Here is an 18197-nt window from a genome sequence, read left to right on the forward strand (position 1 = left end):
GGAAAGGAAAAATCTCAAAGGCATGACTCCAGCAAGGCTATTTAGTCAAACAGTACCAGATGGATGTGTGGGATTCACCTTCTGCTTTGGTTATGAATGAAAGTAGTCAGGACTTTGCTGAAGGCTATTTTTGCCTGGAGAAGTCTGGTCAAGATATGGTTAATGTAGCTGTGCTTGGGTCTGCTGTGCTTTGAATGAAGGATGTGTGGAAATGGGAGGGAAAGGAAGCTCTCAGGAAGCCAGGTAACACAATGACTGAAGTACGTTGCTTGAGTGAATTCAGTTTGTGACATTTTGCTGTGATACAAAATGTCATGGTCTCCAGGAGAATTTGTGACTGAGTTTTCATTATTTTCCTTTTCCAGGAGCCTCATCAACCATACAGCTCATGCTGTCCATGAGGCATAAAAACCACTATTTCCACCCTCGAGACTAGGAAGCAGAGAAAGAGTTCTTTGACTATCAGTCTCTGAAGAGCTGGGCCCTATCTGGGTTTTGATGAGCTTGGAGCATCTGCCTCTCTTTAAATGGCCAGGGGTAGGGTACCAGCCCCAGGGAAGCAAGGTGTGATGGACTGAGCAGAGTGACACTTTATACTTACAGGAAGAGAAACCCAAGGCAGAGCAAGGTCTTTCAACAAAAACTTCAACGCATATTTTTGTTTCCTTCTCCTTGAGGAATTTTTGAACGGTTTTTAAGTGCTTATGTAAACTCAAGACTACTGTGGTAAGCGTGCTTGTACACTTTTTAACTTGCCTTTGGTCCTGAGAAATTGAAGCAGCTCAGGTTTTGTCAGCATTTCATGGCATTTCATGGTGTCAGATGTTGGTGCATACAGAGGCACCACCTGATGAGCTGACAGAAGCCCAGAGCTGTGTTCAGCCCAGCTTTGACTAAGCTGACACCCTCCTGTCGTCCCTTCTCCTCTGGGGCAGAGCAGTGAGGAGGTTCAGGGAGCAGGACACATCATACTGGTAGATCCATCCATCACATCGTAGGCAGCTGGTGGCCAGAGGTCCCTCCTGCCAGCCCATGGCCAGCCCTTTTCTCTCAGGGCTACCAAAGCCTCCAGCCTACCAGAAATATGTTTTCTATCTACTGCACTGAAGGCCACAGATCCCAAGCCTACCCTTGGTAACCCACAAGTTTCAGAAATAGTTCCAGGGAGAGCAAATGAAACTTTTGTACAAGCAACGCACACAGATGCCAAGTACTTTGTTGCACAATCAATAAGGTAGCTTGTTTCACCACTTAAAATTCATCCAAAGGGCTCTTTTTAATAGTCAGAATCATCCTTGGCAAAGGTATTTTTGAATGTACCTATTTTTGAACATACCTACGCTCCAAGTTCAGAGTGTTGTGGCTTTTTGGTTTTGCTTTGTTTTCAAAAAGGTTGATGAAAACCATTTTCCTAAACTGACAGCAACAACCATAACACATGTAAAGAAACAAGATAGCAGTCTCATACAGGAAATATTTCTGCTTTCGTTTTTATTTTATGAATACATATACAACAGATGCATAATCTTCCATTATCCAGACTTAAAAGTAACAGGTTGGGGTCTTTTTTTTTTTTTTTTTTTCCAAAATAGCTTAAAGAGGAAAATAAAAATCAGAATGAAGGAGCTGCAACATAGCCAAACCATACATTTGAAAACTTTGCTAAGATTACTGCTGAAATGTGCCTCTGTGTGTGTGTGTGTGTGTGTGTGTGCATTGTCCCGCACGGTTAAAGCCTCACCCAAGATATTTAGTATATGATTAAAAAAATGCTTTGGCATAATCAGAGACTCCTTCATGCACAGTTTATTTACCTTTCTGAAATAACGAGAGAATAAAATCTGAGGATTATATAATATATGATTTCCTCTTCTTGGGAGCAATATCTTTAAATGCAGAGGGGAAATGAAGAGGAGTCTGTTGACAGGAGACTTTGCTTCCATACTAAGATGGTTATATTAGCAGGATGCAAGCAGCTTCATATAGAAGAGATGGAGACACATATGTATATAATGTAAAAATGCTATTTTATATGAGAAAAGAAGATTTTTTCAAGATAACATAAAATGAACCACTCTAAGACTAGCTTCCAGCAAAACATTTTGCTTTATTAGTTCTATTTTCTAGCTACAAGTCAAGCTGACATCTGTCGAGCTTTTTAACTTTTCATATGGCAGTCTATAAGAAACGTTTCATGCAACGTCTACAGTGCTAAATACAGGGTAAATAATTGGGATTAAACAGGTGAGGAATAACAGACTATTATAAGGACCAGTAACAGCATATTATGTACATAGAGCCATATTATATTCTCATGTCTTCACAGTAATGTGCAAATGTGACAAATATGGCTTTCAATTTTTTTTTCCCTAAAGAAAGTAAGACATAATTATACAGAAGAATGTTTTAAAACACTTAGTTCGATTTCACTTTTTTGTGAAACCTGTTCAGTCTTCATTGCATTGGAGTTAAGGAGCCACCCCAGCTCGGGGGTGTAGTTTGGATGTGTTTCCAGGAGGGGGCACAGATTCCTAAGGCACAATATTAATGTTAAACACTTTTAATTTAGTCATGCTATTTTATTTAAGTTTTGTTTTTATTTCTTTTTTTTTTTTTAATTTATTTTTTTGGTTATGTGAAGTAATAGGTCGTTGCTAGTTATATAATAAGCGGTTGATTGTAAAAAATACAATGTTGAAGGCTACACTACATGCCTACCTGTAGCTCTAGGAACATTAGCTAATCCGAAAACACACTATACAGCGCCGCGTGTGAAACCGAGGTGGGTTTTTGGTAACATCCATTTCCATACATGTAGCAGAGAGTTATAAGGCTTCTGCGGAATAATAACATTATAACTGAACAAATATTTTACACTCTTCCATAATGGTATTTACAGTTACTATAACTCATATTCTGACATTTGGTAAATAACATGTATCTTGTATGCATCCTTCTTGCCTATCTAAAGTGCTTGCTTAACTGCATGAGGAAAGAAAATGCATACCTGCTTTAGGTGCAACAAACCCTCAAAGGAAGTAGCTGAAATATTTGCTGTGGATTTGAAATGCATTCTCAGAAATTGAAATTATTGCTAAATTCAGTGCCCTTACTAGGCAATCATCTATATTATTTGTCATATATAAATATATGCATATATACTAGTATGTATGTACATGCATACACATTCATCTATCATGTAAAAGATAGATTTCAATTTTTTGTCCATCAACCTTTTTTAGTTTGTGCTATTCAACTCACTTGTGCTATGACAGAAGCCAGATCAAAATCAAAGTCTTACCATGCTACTACTACCAACCCTATGATTCATTAGCACGTTATAAAGGCAAAATGCAAAAGAAAGCTGAGATGATGACGAATCAGGAGGCTTTTGAAATGCACTGAGAATAAGGCAATAGGCTGTACATTACAGCAGAGGAAAAGCTGAGGAAATTCTGGAATTCATAAACGTGTCTTACTGGAGTCAGGATTGCTCTCCCTACTCTGCTGCAGAGTCCTATGCTTTTTTCCAGTATCACTCTCCAGAATTCAAGCTCTAGAGTTTCTGCACCTACCGACACTTTTAACGGTAGCAAATTCAAAGCTTATTAAAAAAGCCCTGATGCCACAACCTGGTAAAATAAGGCACTTCCAGGGCTGTATTCCAGCGGTGCCATGCCAAAAGGATCAGCAACGGGAAGAAGCGCTCAAATTTTGCTGAGTTTCCTAGTTTTGTCCCATGAAATGCGCCGTATTGGAGCATACTCCGTCTTCTCTCTTTTGAGATGATTTTCTTTAAAAAAAGCTGTTTCATCAGCTGAAGTTGAGGAGCTACTTCTTTGTAAGCAAGAGGTAAATCTTCAGTTCCTGACATTCATTAAGGTGGAAGATCAGAGTGGTACCAGGCATCGTCTTCAGTTCATTCGGCATCTCCCGACCCAAGGTGACGTGCCAGCCAAGTCAAAAGTGTGTATTTCATACCAGGCCCACACTCAAAGCTATGAGTGGACATTGGTACTGGAAAGGTCATTCCTTATAATTTCATTTACTGCAAAGAAAGAAGACAAGAAAAGGAACTGATTAGCATCCTGCTGCTGCAGGCAGTTGTCCTCAGTCCACAGCCCCCCCAAACTTGCACTCGTTCCTTGACAGCTTCAGTACAACTCTGAACAGTAAGTGTGACATCACAAGGTATCTTGTACAGGCTGATCACAGTGCAAACCCAGCAGGATTAACCAAGGTTATTAACATGCTAAATACCACGTAAAACCAGGCATCACAAAATCAGCAGCATCCTGGATCCTTGGCTGCATCAAACATACTTAACATTTCAAACTGGTTACAGATAAAACATTTCATTTGCTCTAGAACTGCCTCAGAAATGTAAAGTCAGGACGACCACAGGAGATCCTAGAATAATCTACTTCTTCCACAAAAAGAGATGCTTGGAAACTATGTTAGCCATGGTAGGTACTGTTGGCAGAAAGCTGCCAGTCACTCAACTTGGGTATGTGCAGCTGCAATGCCTAGATAGAATACAACTTCACATGCTGATTTTTTCCACTGTGGGTCGATACTAGGGAAAAAAAAAAAAGAAGAGAGGAAACTGCTGCATGCTTGCCCATTCCCTGGAGCTGGTAACATGTTTAAATATACACCCTCCCATCGCGGTGACCAACACACGTGGACATGCACTCTACTTCTATTCACACAAACAGATGAGAGGGACAAACAAATTAAAAAAACTCTCCTGGCAAGAGTCAGAGGAGAGAATAAACAACGTCTGATATCTCAGCCATCAGCCAGTCAGATTGCATCTCCACTGATAAAGTGTTGTTTTCTTTATTCACAAGTCTTCTTTCTTTCTTTTCCCCCTCCCCTGAAGATCATCAAGCAATACAGTTTCCCACACTCCAATTATGTCCATGTGATTTTTGGCAGATGGACAGGAAATGACTGAACCTGGCAAAGGTCATTGACAGTGGACTACACAACATCCCTTTTATTTCCACTCCACCTCCCTACAGCAACTGCCACCACCTGATTTACACGGAGATAGACAAAATGCCATCAACAGGGCTATCACTGCTTCTGAGTTTCCCTAAAACTGCCAGGACTGGGAAACGTGCCCACGTCATGGAGGCACCACGGAAAGGCCTGCATTTTCCTTCCCTTGTGGGCTGCTCTTCACAGTAATCCAGATAACTTCATGTGTTTACTGGAAAAGACCAAGCCTGTGTAAAACCAGCTTCCTGAAGCAATTAGTTGGGTATGTTTGGTGTTGGCTTTTATGGCTTTTTTTTTTTTTTTTTCCTGCAGACCTATTGCCCGCTTAGTAATTGCAGAATATGAATCAGTCAGGATTTGTGTCACAGGTCCTGGCCACCAAAACCAATTCTATCAATGGATACACACACCATACTTTAGAGAGGAAATATCAGTTGCCTTTGTAACTATCTATTTACAGCAGCAAACTAAGAAGCATGGAAATAAACTGTGAGAAGACAAAGCAGTTCTTGCTCTTGAGAGTGCCGTGGAGCTCATCTTTAATATTATTAAACAGCAAAAACAAACTCAAGAGGCAAGCCCTGCACTGAGGCAAGGACTGCTCTGCACGTGTCCAAATCCAGCCAGAAGAGCCGCCCCATTTACACGTGGCCAGACTCCTGAGGGCTTTAGGGACTGAGTCTCTGCCTTGAATGCCAACAGCATACTTCTGTGGAATGATTCTGCCATGATGCTTTTGCAAAGATCGCTTTTGTGATATACTCTTGGGTCTGCAGCAAAACCATATGGCAATACCTTCGTGTTTTATGGGACAATGAAAAAAAATCCTCCTACGAGCCAGGCAGCATCATCATTTTGATAATTTTCCCTCAAAGCTTCTCTTAAATCAAATAAAATAAAGACACTAGTCAGGGCTATCCTCACTCTTTGTACAGTTACTTAGTGCTTAGAAGCAATAAACAATGAATCTTCACAGTGCTTCTGTAAAATGCAAACATAAACATCACTGGTATTTCATGAGGACACGGAGGTGGAAATGTGAAGAGCCTCCCCATCTCAGTCAGGATTAACACCAAAGCATCTTAAATCTCTGACTAATGCTGTAGCACTTGCTGAGTTACTCTTGGTTGATTCTTCCAGGGAAAATTTCAAAAGCAACAGCCTTAGTCTGCTAGTTCACACTTTCCCCTATTAAAGCATGTAGCAAAGGTACTTTGGAAGCAACTTCACGACATGAGCTGAAGGTTCATCCCCAAAACCAGCCTAGGCACTCAAGATGCTGTCCCTTCCAGTCACTCCAGGTACCCTCTGTCACTTGAGTGCTGGAGGACATATGCCTCACTCCAGATATGACACAACTTTTCCTTTCAGCTGGGAGCCCACCTGCTTTGGCTCAGGCCATGAGACCACGATGCTCCTTGAGTCACACTCTCTCCTTCTCTCAGTAGTCAAATCAATTTGTCCCCAGCTGAAATCAACCATATATTTTTTTTTTTATTCACAGCAGTTATATTGCTTGTTTTTATTTTAAATTATTTTCTTAAGAGTGGCGGACTTCTGCTACCTTGATGAGTAAGCCTGGTGTCCTCATGCAACAACATCTGGCAGCAGATCAACAACAGTCACTAGACAATGTCATCAGGGACTTGGGAGACAGCTGAACCTCAACCCAAGTACATCCATTGCCACTGGACATCACAATCAAACAGGGCCAAAACCACCAAGAGGACACTCAACATCTCTCTCCTCCAAAGTGCTCTGAGTGTGGCTCAGACAGCTCTCTTTATTTCACTATTTCACTTGCTGTTTCCCCTTTACCCACTTCAGTGTCAAAAATGCAGAATATTCCCAATAATGCAGTGGAAAAACCTGCAGAGAAGGACAAGAGTGCACGCAGAAAGCCCGGGTGGGGGAATACGTGGCAGCACAGCTGACCTTGCAGCAGCAGACCGCTAGCAGAGATGAAAGGGGAAGTGTGGTTCGAGCGGGCTTTCCCTCACTGCCTGCCCAGACACCTGAGGCTGCAAGTAAAACCCTCTGGTGGGTGGGAAAACCGGGAGGCAAGGACATTTGAAGTCTGCTGGGTGATGCTTGATGGGTTTGGCTAGAAGGATGCTCCCCACCACCCCCGACTGCATGACCCAGCACTCCAGCACTCCCATGAGGACTCCCCACATTTTTTATTTCTGATTTCTGGAAAACTTACTTCCTTTTAATACTCCAAAACATGTTAACATTTTTGTTGCATGCTAGGAAATGTTTCATTTTGCATCAAATAGAATGTCTTGGCATGCTTTGTTTGACCTCAAACTGATTTTGCTTTTGTTTGGCAAGAAAACATCAATATTCTTGTTGTAGGCTGACCCAAGACTTCCTTCCCAACAACAAATCAAATCTCTGTCGCTGAAGTATGGTTCTGCTGAAGCATCCTGTGTGCCCATCCATACCAGTGTTACAACTACCACTACTGTCAGTTCTTTGAGAAAGAGCATAAGAACCATCACACCTCGAGTGATGCTTCCTCTAGTACATCTTCGCTGGAGGACTTAGTGAGACAGAGGTCTGCATCCTTGCTTCTAATGAACTTTGGTGAACTCTTCCATTAAGTTTTCTAATAACCTTCTGAACCTGTTTTGGCCTTCATAGTTTCCTGTAGCAATGGGTTCTGCAGTGTACAGATGTGAGGGTGGAAAAAGTATTTTTTTCTGTTTTAAATTTGTTTCTTGTAAATTTAATTCATGTTTCAAGTAAATGAGCTGACTGTTCCCTGTTCACTATCTCCTTTGCCATCCATCCCTTTGGTATCCTCAGTGCTCCACTTGGTCCTGTAGGACCAATGCAGAACTTTCCCAGAGAGGCAAAATCTGATCATGCAAATAATTGGCATTTTTTCTCTTGGCTCTCACATTTGTAACAAAATATTTATTATATAGTTAAGGAGAATCAGCTGTTTGCAGTCTTGGATGCTCAAGTTTTGATTTAAAAACCTGCTACAATTACAAGAGGATTTTCCGAGGTCCACAGAATAGCAGTATTCAGTGCAAGCAGTATTTTGGCCCAGGTTTGAGTTTCATTCCTAAAGCAAACACTGGTCTTTGATTCTCTAGCTGCTTGGATACACATCCATTCATGTCTGCAGTACCATTCCAGGAGTAGTTGGGTTTTGAATAAGCAGAACATTCTTCAAAGAAAGGTTGCAATGACTTGACACTAATTTTTAAAACAATATAACCTGAGTACTAACAAAGACCTGTTTTATGGCCAGGATAGATGAGATTGAAATGATTACCCAGCTTGTTGCAGACCCTACGTACAGATTAGCAGCAGATCTGGGATAGCATGCATGATGTTTAATCTTCAATGCCTAGAGAAGCACAACACTTCCCTTAAAGCACCAGGTTGATCCCTATCAGACCAAACAGCTGAGTACTATGATTTACAGTGCCTTTGTCATCAGATTTTTTTTTTCACTGTTTTTCTGCTGGCTTTGGTGGGGGAGGCCACTGTCGCTTTCATAGCTAACACCTACAGTTCCCCACATTGCCTTCTCTCAACTGGTATTTTCCATTGTCATGTTCAGTTTTTCCACTGACAGAAAAGTAAAAAAATAATAATGCTGAGAAATGCAGGTAACACGTGACCTCTCTACCTGTCAAGGCTTTTGAAAGAGGAACCTTTCCTTTGCTAAACAGCAGATGCCACAGTAGCAGGATGTGGTGAGCTGTTACCCCACATTTTAGTTTAATAAGTTTTTTCCTCTTGTACTTAATTTTGCTTTGAAATGCCCTTGCAATGGAAATTTCTGCTTTACTAATTAGCAAAATCAGTGTCTTACCGATGAACCAGTTTGGGTTCCTGCACAGAACAGGACAACCAGATATATCTGTACAAATGTGGGTTCCATATATAGATGTGAACTTCATAGGAAATGTAGTATTTTTAACATTTGGTGGCTGTACATGGATTCCATCAACCGGCAAGACTTTAAATTTCTGCAGATTTTTGCTTTCCTTGCATCCGACTACTAATATAACAATGTGGCCGCCTGTTTTAATAAAATACCTGTTCTTCAGAGACAAAATTCTGCCTTCCAGCTCAGACACTGATCCTGCTCAGAGTAAAGAAGTTACAAGGTCAGTGGTGCAGGGACTTGGGAGAGGGCACATGCACAGGTTTTCCCCAACTGGGGAGCTTTTTGGGGATACAAATAAGAGAGTTTGGAAGACTTCATACTCCTAAAGGTGAATGTCCCTCAAGAGTCTGAAAAAATGAGAAGTGAGCTAAGAGCCATGGTCAAACTCACAATTACGAAGAGCTGAGTCTACAGTTTTGTGGGTGAATGGTATCAGTTTGAAAACATATCCCATCCCTTTTCACTTTGCAAGTAGTTTCTGGCTGGGTGAAGTTGCTGTCTTGTAACAGATGTGGAAGTCAAAGACCATTGTTCCCATGACTTCAATCCATGTCCAAGCAGGAGCCCAGAAAGGTTTGCACAAGAAGACGGAGGAGTGGAACTCTAGGTTGTATTTACTGTTGTGCCCCTTTATGATGCACTCTTCCACAAGTGAGCTTTGTGGCACTTCACTCTTTTTTAATAGACAGAGAGGTGTGATAAGAGTTTAGGCAAAAGGACACTCAGAGGTTTTGCACTGAGCTGACACCTTGTGATTCACATGCCTCTGTTGCCCTGTAAATAGCAATGGCATCAATTCAGCTCCTTGAGGATGGTTTTCGGTTTCCTTATCAATAGAAAGTGCCACTTGGCATGTCCCAAGACATCCAGGCATGCAGGGTCACATGAAGTTTCTACCCACAGCTGACTGACCAACCTTTGCTGGTTACTTCATGTCCACCTGTGTCTGCTGGGGACCACTGCCTCCAACATGGAGCAGAACTGAAGACAAGAGGCTGAGATGCTGTAATGCTCTCTTGATGAAAATGAACAAAAGCAGCCTGCTCTGACTGGTTCACATGACGTGGAAAATACAAGTAATAGCAGCTGCACCTTTCAAGCTACGTGTGTGGAAAACCTGTGGTAAATCACACTCCGATTCTGCCATGTCCGGACAACAACGCTTCGTCTTTCAGGTGGCTGTAACTGCCCAAGCAGCACGATGCCATGACTGGAGACCTCATTTGAATGGTGTTTGACACTGGTCAGACTGCACAACTTCTGTGTCACAGCCTCCAGAAGGTCTCTGTGGACTGTCTGAGCAACCTCCAGCAACAAGTAGCATTCCTGAAAGCAAACCCGCCTTGGTTTGGCTCATTGTTTTTGCCTTCTGGCAGAACCCACTAGCTCAGGTCAAGCCTTACATGGATACAATTACAGCGACACCCAGGTCAGGGATGTCTCCACACAGCTCATTACACAGCGTGGATGTACCCACAAGTGCTCTGAATTTCTGCTGTCACTATTCAGCACACGAAGAGAGCTGGGGACACATAGCTCTGGAGTGACTGTATGAGTTTGACACTGACACCACACTACCTGTAGTAATGCTTTGTAGAATGACGATCACTTTGCTGCCTATAATTATTGCCCTCGGATTTTTTCCACCAGCAGTGATGCCATATCTTGATCCATCAGGCTTCTGTGCTCTCATATGCCTTTCTTTTAGAGGAAATGCCGTATATTAGAATCACTGAAGAGAAATTCAAAGTTGCAAATGAATGCAGAGGAGCCCAAAATACTGGAGGAAAGATTTTTTTTCTTATCTCCATGTAGAGATTTTATTTTAAGGGAAAAATGGCTAAATATAGTTGCACATACAGTGACTAAAAGAATTAAGTTACTAGTATAAACTATCCCATGACTAAAATTCTACAGTTTTTATCATTTCCTCACTATTAATAAGCATCGCTACTTTTTGACACATGAAAGCTGCAACAAACAACATAGAATTGTTACTCAAATCACAGAAAAAAACCAGGTTTTTCTTACAGAAACTCTTTTTCCAAAACTAGTATGTATCGTCCTGTGAGTGAGGCAAAACATCAGAAAACAATGATATAAATTTCTGAGGTGCCAGACTGTAATGCAAAACTATAGATCACATGAAAGCTTACTGAATTAAAAACCAAACAAAACAAGTCCTGTGAAGCAGTGGAAAATATAACTTCACACGTTCCATAAAGAAGTCAGATCTTGTATTACCTCAGGTGTCCTGGATGTGTTTAAACCTTAAACTTATTTTTATCTGTTTAATCATAATAAGCCACTACCACAGGGCATGCTATTTTTGGAGACAGTGAATAGGACAGTGGAGCAAGTGAGCGACAACAAGTAGCAGGTTTTAATAAAACATGATCCTCCCCTAAGAACGTCAGCTTGGCACGGTGGAAGGCATTGTTGTGCATGACAGCCATTACCACGGAGTCATTCTCCTACCTGCTCTACCCTCTGCCTGATTTAGTTTAACAGCTCCATGTCTCCCAGGGCGGCTGCGCTGCGGAGGGCTAATGGGAAAGGTTCCTTGTAGTGTGATGACAGCACTGTGCCGCAGCAATTTAACTGGGGCTCTTGAATATGTGCCCAGACTAAATGAGTCCCATCCTATCACACCAAGATTTCTGGGTTTCGATTTTTTTTTTTTTTTTCATTCCTCCCATATGCAGCTCTGGAAACGCCCTGCGTCTCCTGCTCTGCAAACACTTAGGGATGAATTCCCCGGCTGCTAGAAATTAGCACAGGAATCAGCAGAGCTGCAGTGATTTCCAACATACTAGAGTCTAAACTTCAGCCTGTTTTTACTCTTAGTCTGAGGATGGCTTCACTCTATCTGATTTGCCCTCAAAGAGACTCAAGAGGAATTTCAGGCAGCCCTCACTGAGGCCAACCTTGCCTGGGCAGACAGGGATTTGGGCTGTGCAGAGGCTGCAGGATCTGCCCCAGTATGATGCAAGCCTCATCTTACACACACATACACACACGTGTGAGGATAAGGCTGGGCAATGAACAAATAAACCACATTTTAACCAAAATGATGTGTTTACGTTCCTAAGAACATCTGTAAGGGGAAAAAAACAGACATATTTTACTTTTTACACAAAATTTCCACACAACAGACAAATTACACAAATATTACCTAAGGCAGCCAAAACCTGAGGTCAGTACTGCTGGAAGCTTTGTGGGTACCACTCCGGAAGGAGTAGGGAAGACCATGCATCCCTTTGCCATAGACAACAGGAATTTGCCCCTGTCATAAGCAATACTATAGTGCAAATTGGTCCTGGTGAAGAGCTCTCCTTTTCAATCTAGTGCCCAACAGTGAAACAGTGCTGTCAGACCCCGGCATTCAGAACTCATGATTCGTGCCCTGAAGCATGACAAGACTAGAAACAAATTTTAAGCAAATCAGCGTTTGCGTACTTTTCTAGCCTCCAGACATCTCCGGCAGTGTTAAATCCTGAATATCACTGAAACGAAACTTCCTTTTTTTTGTCTTTTTACTCTCATATTCCTGATCCCATCTGTCAAAGTTTGCTGTACCTCACAACTAGTTGCCAACTGAAGCATGGGTAACACTTGAGACAAGAGGTTCTCAAAGTATCCTAAGGTGAGAAAAGCAAGGTTAAAGCCCACCTGATGGCCCCAAGGGCTGGCAGCTTCCCAGGTTCACCAGCAGTGAATGGGAGAGGGGGAGTGGGACTGGACCATGCCACAAAGCTCTGAGCCCAGTGCTGAAGGCTGCTACTTGGAGACTTCATGCCCTGTCAAAGAAGCATCCCACGTGCAGGCACCCAGCTCAACATTAGTGATTTATGTGGGCAGCTGACACCAACTTTTAAGACCTCACATGGCCATCTGCATCAGGCCAAACGCCATTTCTACATAACGTAAGAAAGGGCTTTTCTCCACATGCTGGAAAAGCGACAGATTAGCTTTAGAAAAAATATTTAAATTCTGAGGGTACAGGAGGGAAAATAGATGCAAGAGACGGTCCATAATCTCTATGGCTTACTGATTTCAGAGTTTAAAAAAAGCCAAATAAAACGGAATTTCTCTATCGATTATACAATTATTAATCTTTTTAGAAGCTTTTCCAACATTGCACATAATGAGCAATTCATCATAGCATATTAGGTGCCACAGAAGTTGCATTCAATATAAAGGGGTCATTAAGTTTCTTGTAATTGCACATTACTGAAGCTTTCGTTAGTTCTAAATCAAATCAATGGGATGTGCATGTATGCTCTTTAATTGACTTTATGTAATAATAGTGTGGCCTATAGTGATCCTCTGGAATCCTCCAAAATGAGCCACCTTGCACTGCTGTTCATAAAAAACCAGCGTGTGTGCAGCTGGGCATATCAAGTAAAGCAAAGAAACAATAAATGGAGGAAAGAAAGAAGCACCTCAAATCACACAGCAGTATTTGCTGAGTGCCCTTTTCTTTCCATGGGTAGAGAACGGCCAAGAGACTTTAGTCTTCTTCCATTCAACCAGTCTCAAAGTTTGATGGACTTGAGCAGGAGTAACCTGCTCTCAAGAATGGAAGCGTCCTGGAGATAGGTGAAAACAGGGATCTGTTTCTGAGAAAGAAGTGTTTGGATGTCTTTTCTTTTCTTTTCTTTTCTTTTCTTTTCTTTTCTTTTCTTTTCTTTTCTTTTCTTTTCTTTTCTTTTCTTTTCTTTTCTTTTCTTTTCTTTTCTTTTCTTTTCTTTTCTTTTCTTTTCTTTTCTTTTCTTTTCTTTTTTCTTTTCTCTTTTCTTTTCTTTTCTTTTCTTTTCTTTTCTTTTCTTTTCTTTTCTTTTCTTTTCTTTTCTTTTCTTTTCTTTTCTTTTCTTTTCTTTTCTTTTCTTTTCTTTTCTTTTCTTTTCTTTTCTTTTTTCTTTTTTATTTTCCTTTCTTTTCTTTTCTTTTTCTTTTTAATGGATCCAACTTGCCCTATTATCATCACCTATCACCTCTTTTCCTTATAGCCCTTTTCATCAGCAAAGTGCATGCCAAATAGAAAAGATCAGTGCCATTATTTGCATCACCCAGCAAAGAGGGCACCTGGGCAGGGACAACAGGAGGATGCCACTGTGTAGACCATACACAATGTGCCTATAGCACAGCAGGTGGCCACTGCTGGGACACATCTGTGCCCTGCCTGTGTGAAGGCTGAGCCTTGTTTTGTAACCTCTAATTCACAGGGGTTTTGCTCAGTCAGATGAAAGGATAACCATGAAGTGACTCAGTGAGTGGCCACATGCTGCTGAATGGAAGACAAAAGCTGGGTGGGGCTAATAAAATTTTTATGTGTTTGATAAGGGAAAAGAAATCCACCTATGAGCCTGCTGGGGACTAGGCTGAGAAAGGTCACACTAGTCAGGAAAAATCCTTAGGTGATGGAACACAGCTGCTAATCTTCAGCAGTGGGCAAGAACCTGGGCTGGCTTGGGGAATCTGAACTGGTGGCTGCAAAGAGCTGGCAAAAAAAAAGGATGTAATTAAAAGCTGTCACGCATTAAATTTGCTTTTGGCATGATGACCTGTCACCACCATAATGTGAGCTGTAAGAAATGCCACAGGATTTCATTTCAGCCACGGCAGCATCTGTTGCTGGAGAATACTGCAGTTCAAAGAGGAGTACATGCCCTCTTCGTTGTGGCTCCTTGGACAAGAGCAGTGGCAGCACTTAATGGCACTCTTGCATTGGCTTTGTACCACCTTAACTGGGGACAGACCTTTTCATAACAAAACCCCCACCCAGTTTGGCTGGGAAGCTTTGATCCAAAGGCTGATTTAAGTGGACTCACACTGGAGACACACCACTGCAGTGGAAACCCCCAGCGTGTTAGTGGATGCTGTCCCCAGTGTGGAGACGTGGCAGTGAAAACCACTGCACCTAGACTGTTCCTGGATTCCAGCACTCCTTGGATGCTAAAACGACCTACAGCAAGCATCTCAGATTATAGTAGCTGGAAGAATACTCTTATTTGTACGTGGTTCCAGTGTGACAGAGCTGCAAACATGACAAAATGTATTTTCCTCTTTTCTCCTCTCCCACATGCTGTGCTTAGCTACAGAATGGCTCAAGCTCTGGCTGGACTGACAGAGCAATGTCAACAGTAAAATCACCACATGCAGTTGCAAGAATTCAGTAAGAATCACAGCTGGGCTCCTAGGGAAGACAAAACCTTCCCCCTTGCAACTCAGGGCTTGATACAAGAACCCTGCTGATGCGCAGTGCTCCCCACTAGAAAGGAAATTTATTCTGCCCCAAGAACAAAGCACTGTAAACCCGCAGCCAGCACTAGAGAACTAGGAAAAAGGCACTTGAGAGCAGGTGTACAACACTCATCTCTCAAACACACTTAAGGACCTGAAATTTTATTAAAAATGTTTGCATTACACTTTCCAAACAACCACTCGCAATGTGCATCAGGCTGCTTTTCTGCCTGTTTTTGAGTATCTGGACTTCAAAACCCTTGCTTCTCATTAGCTGAGAAATGACAGAGAGCTTCCATGTCCCAGGCTGCGATCTTGCAGCACATCCAAACTCCAGCATGAGTTGGCCTGCACTTTTGAGAGGTGCTCCAGGCAACAAAATGAGTGGAAGAACTTTAACAGTAATTCAAGAGGAGCTTTAAAAATTTAATAATGCTTCAAGGAAGAAAACTGGCTGCTTTCATGAGATTCAGTCAGGTCAAATCAGCTAATTCAGAACAGGAGGTAAACTCTGGGAGGCTAACACAGCAGGTTTGGAAAATCCACACAACTACACATTGCTTGAAGGGACAGGCAGGTCCCCTGCTTCCTGGGGAGCTCAGACCATAGGACCCAGCTGTGGACATGCAAATATGGAACATCTCTCTTCAGAAGCACTCTTGCAACAAGAGCAGCTCAGCAAGGGCCAGCTCTTGCTGAAGACCCTGTGAACCAAACGTTTTTCAGTCTGGAGCTTTGGGGACATCAAGGACATTCCACTGATGAGATAAAAGAAAAAAGTGCAACAAAGATTTTGATGAAAGGCTGCGCAAAACTGATTGTTGTTTGTGCCACATAACAGCCCTTCTGGTGCACCACACCTTTTGTAAAACATAGTTCCATGAAACAAATTATTATCTCCAGTAGCTTCCGTCTACACACATTTCTGAAATACTTTCATTCTGAACTGCTTTGAGAGGAAACATTAAAAAGAATGGAAACCTGGCAATTAATCAGATGGAAACCTTTGTTTCCATTTTGCAGAATAGGAAAAAAAGAAGAGAGAATTATAAAAATAATACCCAATATTAACTGCTAAGTAGGGAAATGAAAGATAAGCAGAGGCCAGGGACTGGGAGCACTGGTGTGCTGCATGCGTTTACCTGTGCTTGGATGTGGTTCTGAAGGGTGGGTCAGATCTGTGCTTGCTGTTCTCGTTCAAACCCACATAAACACCTAGTTAGAAACTGGGTTTTGACAGATGAAAATTCTATTTCCTTAAAAACTCACAAAATAAAAACCTTGAAAAGTTTTTTTCAAAGCATGGACAGAAGGCTCTTCTGGTCAAGACACAGAACAAATATTTACAGGTGCTGGGGAGACACCATTTCCTCCCTTTAGGCTTCAACCTGGTGTCTGCCACATGATTTTATCCATTCAATGGATTTTTTTTTCCAGACATCTGCCAAGAGGAAATAACTTCGCTGTATTGGGAGTCTGGGAATCCTAGAAAACAATCTTAAATCCATAAAATAATTGAAGTGCAGTTTTACTGAGCTGTTCAGTTCGATTCTGATTTTTACTACAATGTCAACAAGAGTTTAATTTGTTTTAAAGTTTAGGTTCTTAAATCTGAGTGATATACGGTAGTTTACAGCTTGCTGGCAACAGCTACTGTGGAAAAAAAAATGGAAAGTGCATATAAAGGCGGTTCTAACTTTGACATTGTGAAAGCAGGGAGCAGTGCCAAGAGCAGCAAACAGCATGGCTTTCCCAATTCTGGCTGGCTTTAGGGACTGCTTGCTATTGACATCAGTCGCTATGGGATACATTTCCCTGCTCTAACAAATCTCATCTGGAGCCTGTAATTAAAAAAGAAATGTCTCAAAGTGTAATTTCTTTTCCTAAAACATTTACAGATGTTAACTAGATTGCTAATAGCGTGAGGTGTCTGTGGGTGGACATCTTCCTCCTTATCTGCTGTGTCAAAGGGGACAATTGATTTACTAAAATCTGTCCTAAAGTTAGTAATTTTTCTGCATGCATATTTGTGTATGGGGGTGATGGTGTCTTCTTCTCTAAACTGCCAGCTGAATGAACTATTTGAAGGTGCTTTTATTTATAGTTTTTTACTTTCTTTTCTTTCAAAAGTCCTCTCCAAAGTTGATTTCAAAAGTACTCCGGGTGGCTAAAATGTCTTTGCTGAGCAGATTAAGAAGTATCCTGTCTGAGCTGTAAAATTATAATAAAAATAATAGTTGTTGTAATAAGAATAGTAACAGTAATAATAATAATAATAGTAATAATAATAGTGATGTAAGTTTCCTGCTCCAGTGACTTTCCACCAGTATCTTTGGCTGGTGCCCCTCAGTAAGTGCTGCTAAAAGTATTTACAGGAGCTGTTGGATGGCCAGGGAAGCTGATCTGCTTCAGGCACCCACCGGACATGCAAGGGGGAGAACATGCAAAAGGGATGAGAAACACATGTCCCTGGGGAGGCAAGAAGGGGTTTTCTTGGCTGTTGGAGAGGGTGGCAGCCCCAGCTCTGCCATGGAATGCTGCTCCCTGCCAAGCACTCCCCATGCCACATGGCCATGCAGAGCATCCCCCCGGTACCCTGCAGGAGGTGATGGCTGAAACTCTCCTTCCTGACACACGCAGCCCAGACGCAGTTGTCTGCTTGGGCCTTTCCCACTGCCAACTTCCCCCCTTCTCGCTTTTCATTTTCTCTTTTCAACCAGCTTTGATTGGAGCCAGAGCCTGGGGTAAATCAGAGGAATTTCTAGATTTTTCTGAGTGCTGTGAGCTCTCGCTGTTTTCCAATACCTACTTCCTGCCATATCTAAAATAACAGCAGCTGCAGGGGCCTGATAGAGAAGAGCTCCAGGGGAGAAATTCTCACAAATGGGGTGGGAACGAAAAAAAAAAAAAAAAAAGAAAAAAAAAGACTTATTAGGGAGACGATAACACAGAGAGCCAGCATCAGATTCATTGTTGGAGTTGATAGCACCATAGGCTGTGGATGTTGTTGTCAGAAGCAAACAAATCCTGT

The 18197-nt window shown here is 41.9% G+C and overlaps 1 protein-coding gene across 5 annotated transcripts in view; it reads right to left on the minus strand.

Moving 5' to 3' along the window:
• Positions 1–2087: 2087 nt before the first annotated feature.
• The window catches only part of NFATC1 (nuclear factor of activated T cells 1), a 109350-nt gene continuing 93240 nt past the window's right edge, over positions 2088–18197 (minus strand). For all 5 annotated transcript variants that reach the window (XM_088168475.1, XM_014877722.2, XM_088168483.1 and 2 more), the window contains one exon: positions 2088–4048. In XM_088168475.1, coding sequence (XP_088024601.1) covers positions 3999–4048 — 50 coding nt within the window. In that variant the 3' untranslated portion in view covers positions 2088–3998. The remainder of the gene's footprint in view (positions 4049–18197) is intronic.

Source organism: Sturnus vulgaris, chromosome 1 (assembly GCF_052056855.1).
Source record: "Sturnus vulgaris isolate bStuVul1 chromosome 1, bStuVul1.hap1, whole genome shotgun sequence".
NCBI classification, from domain to species: domain Eukaryota; kingdom Metazoa; phylum Chordata; class Aves; order Passeriformes; family Sturnidae; genus Sturnus; species Sturnus vulgaris.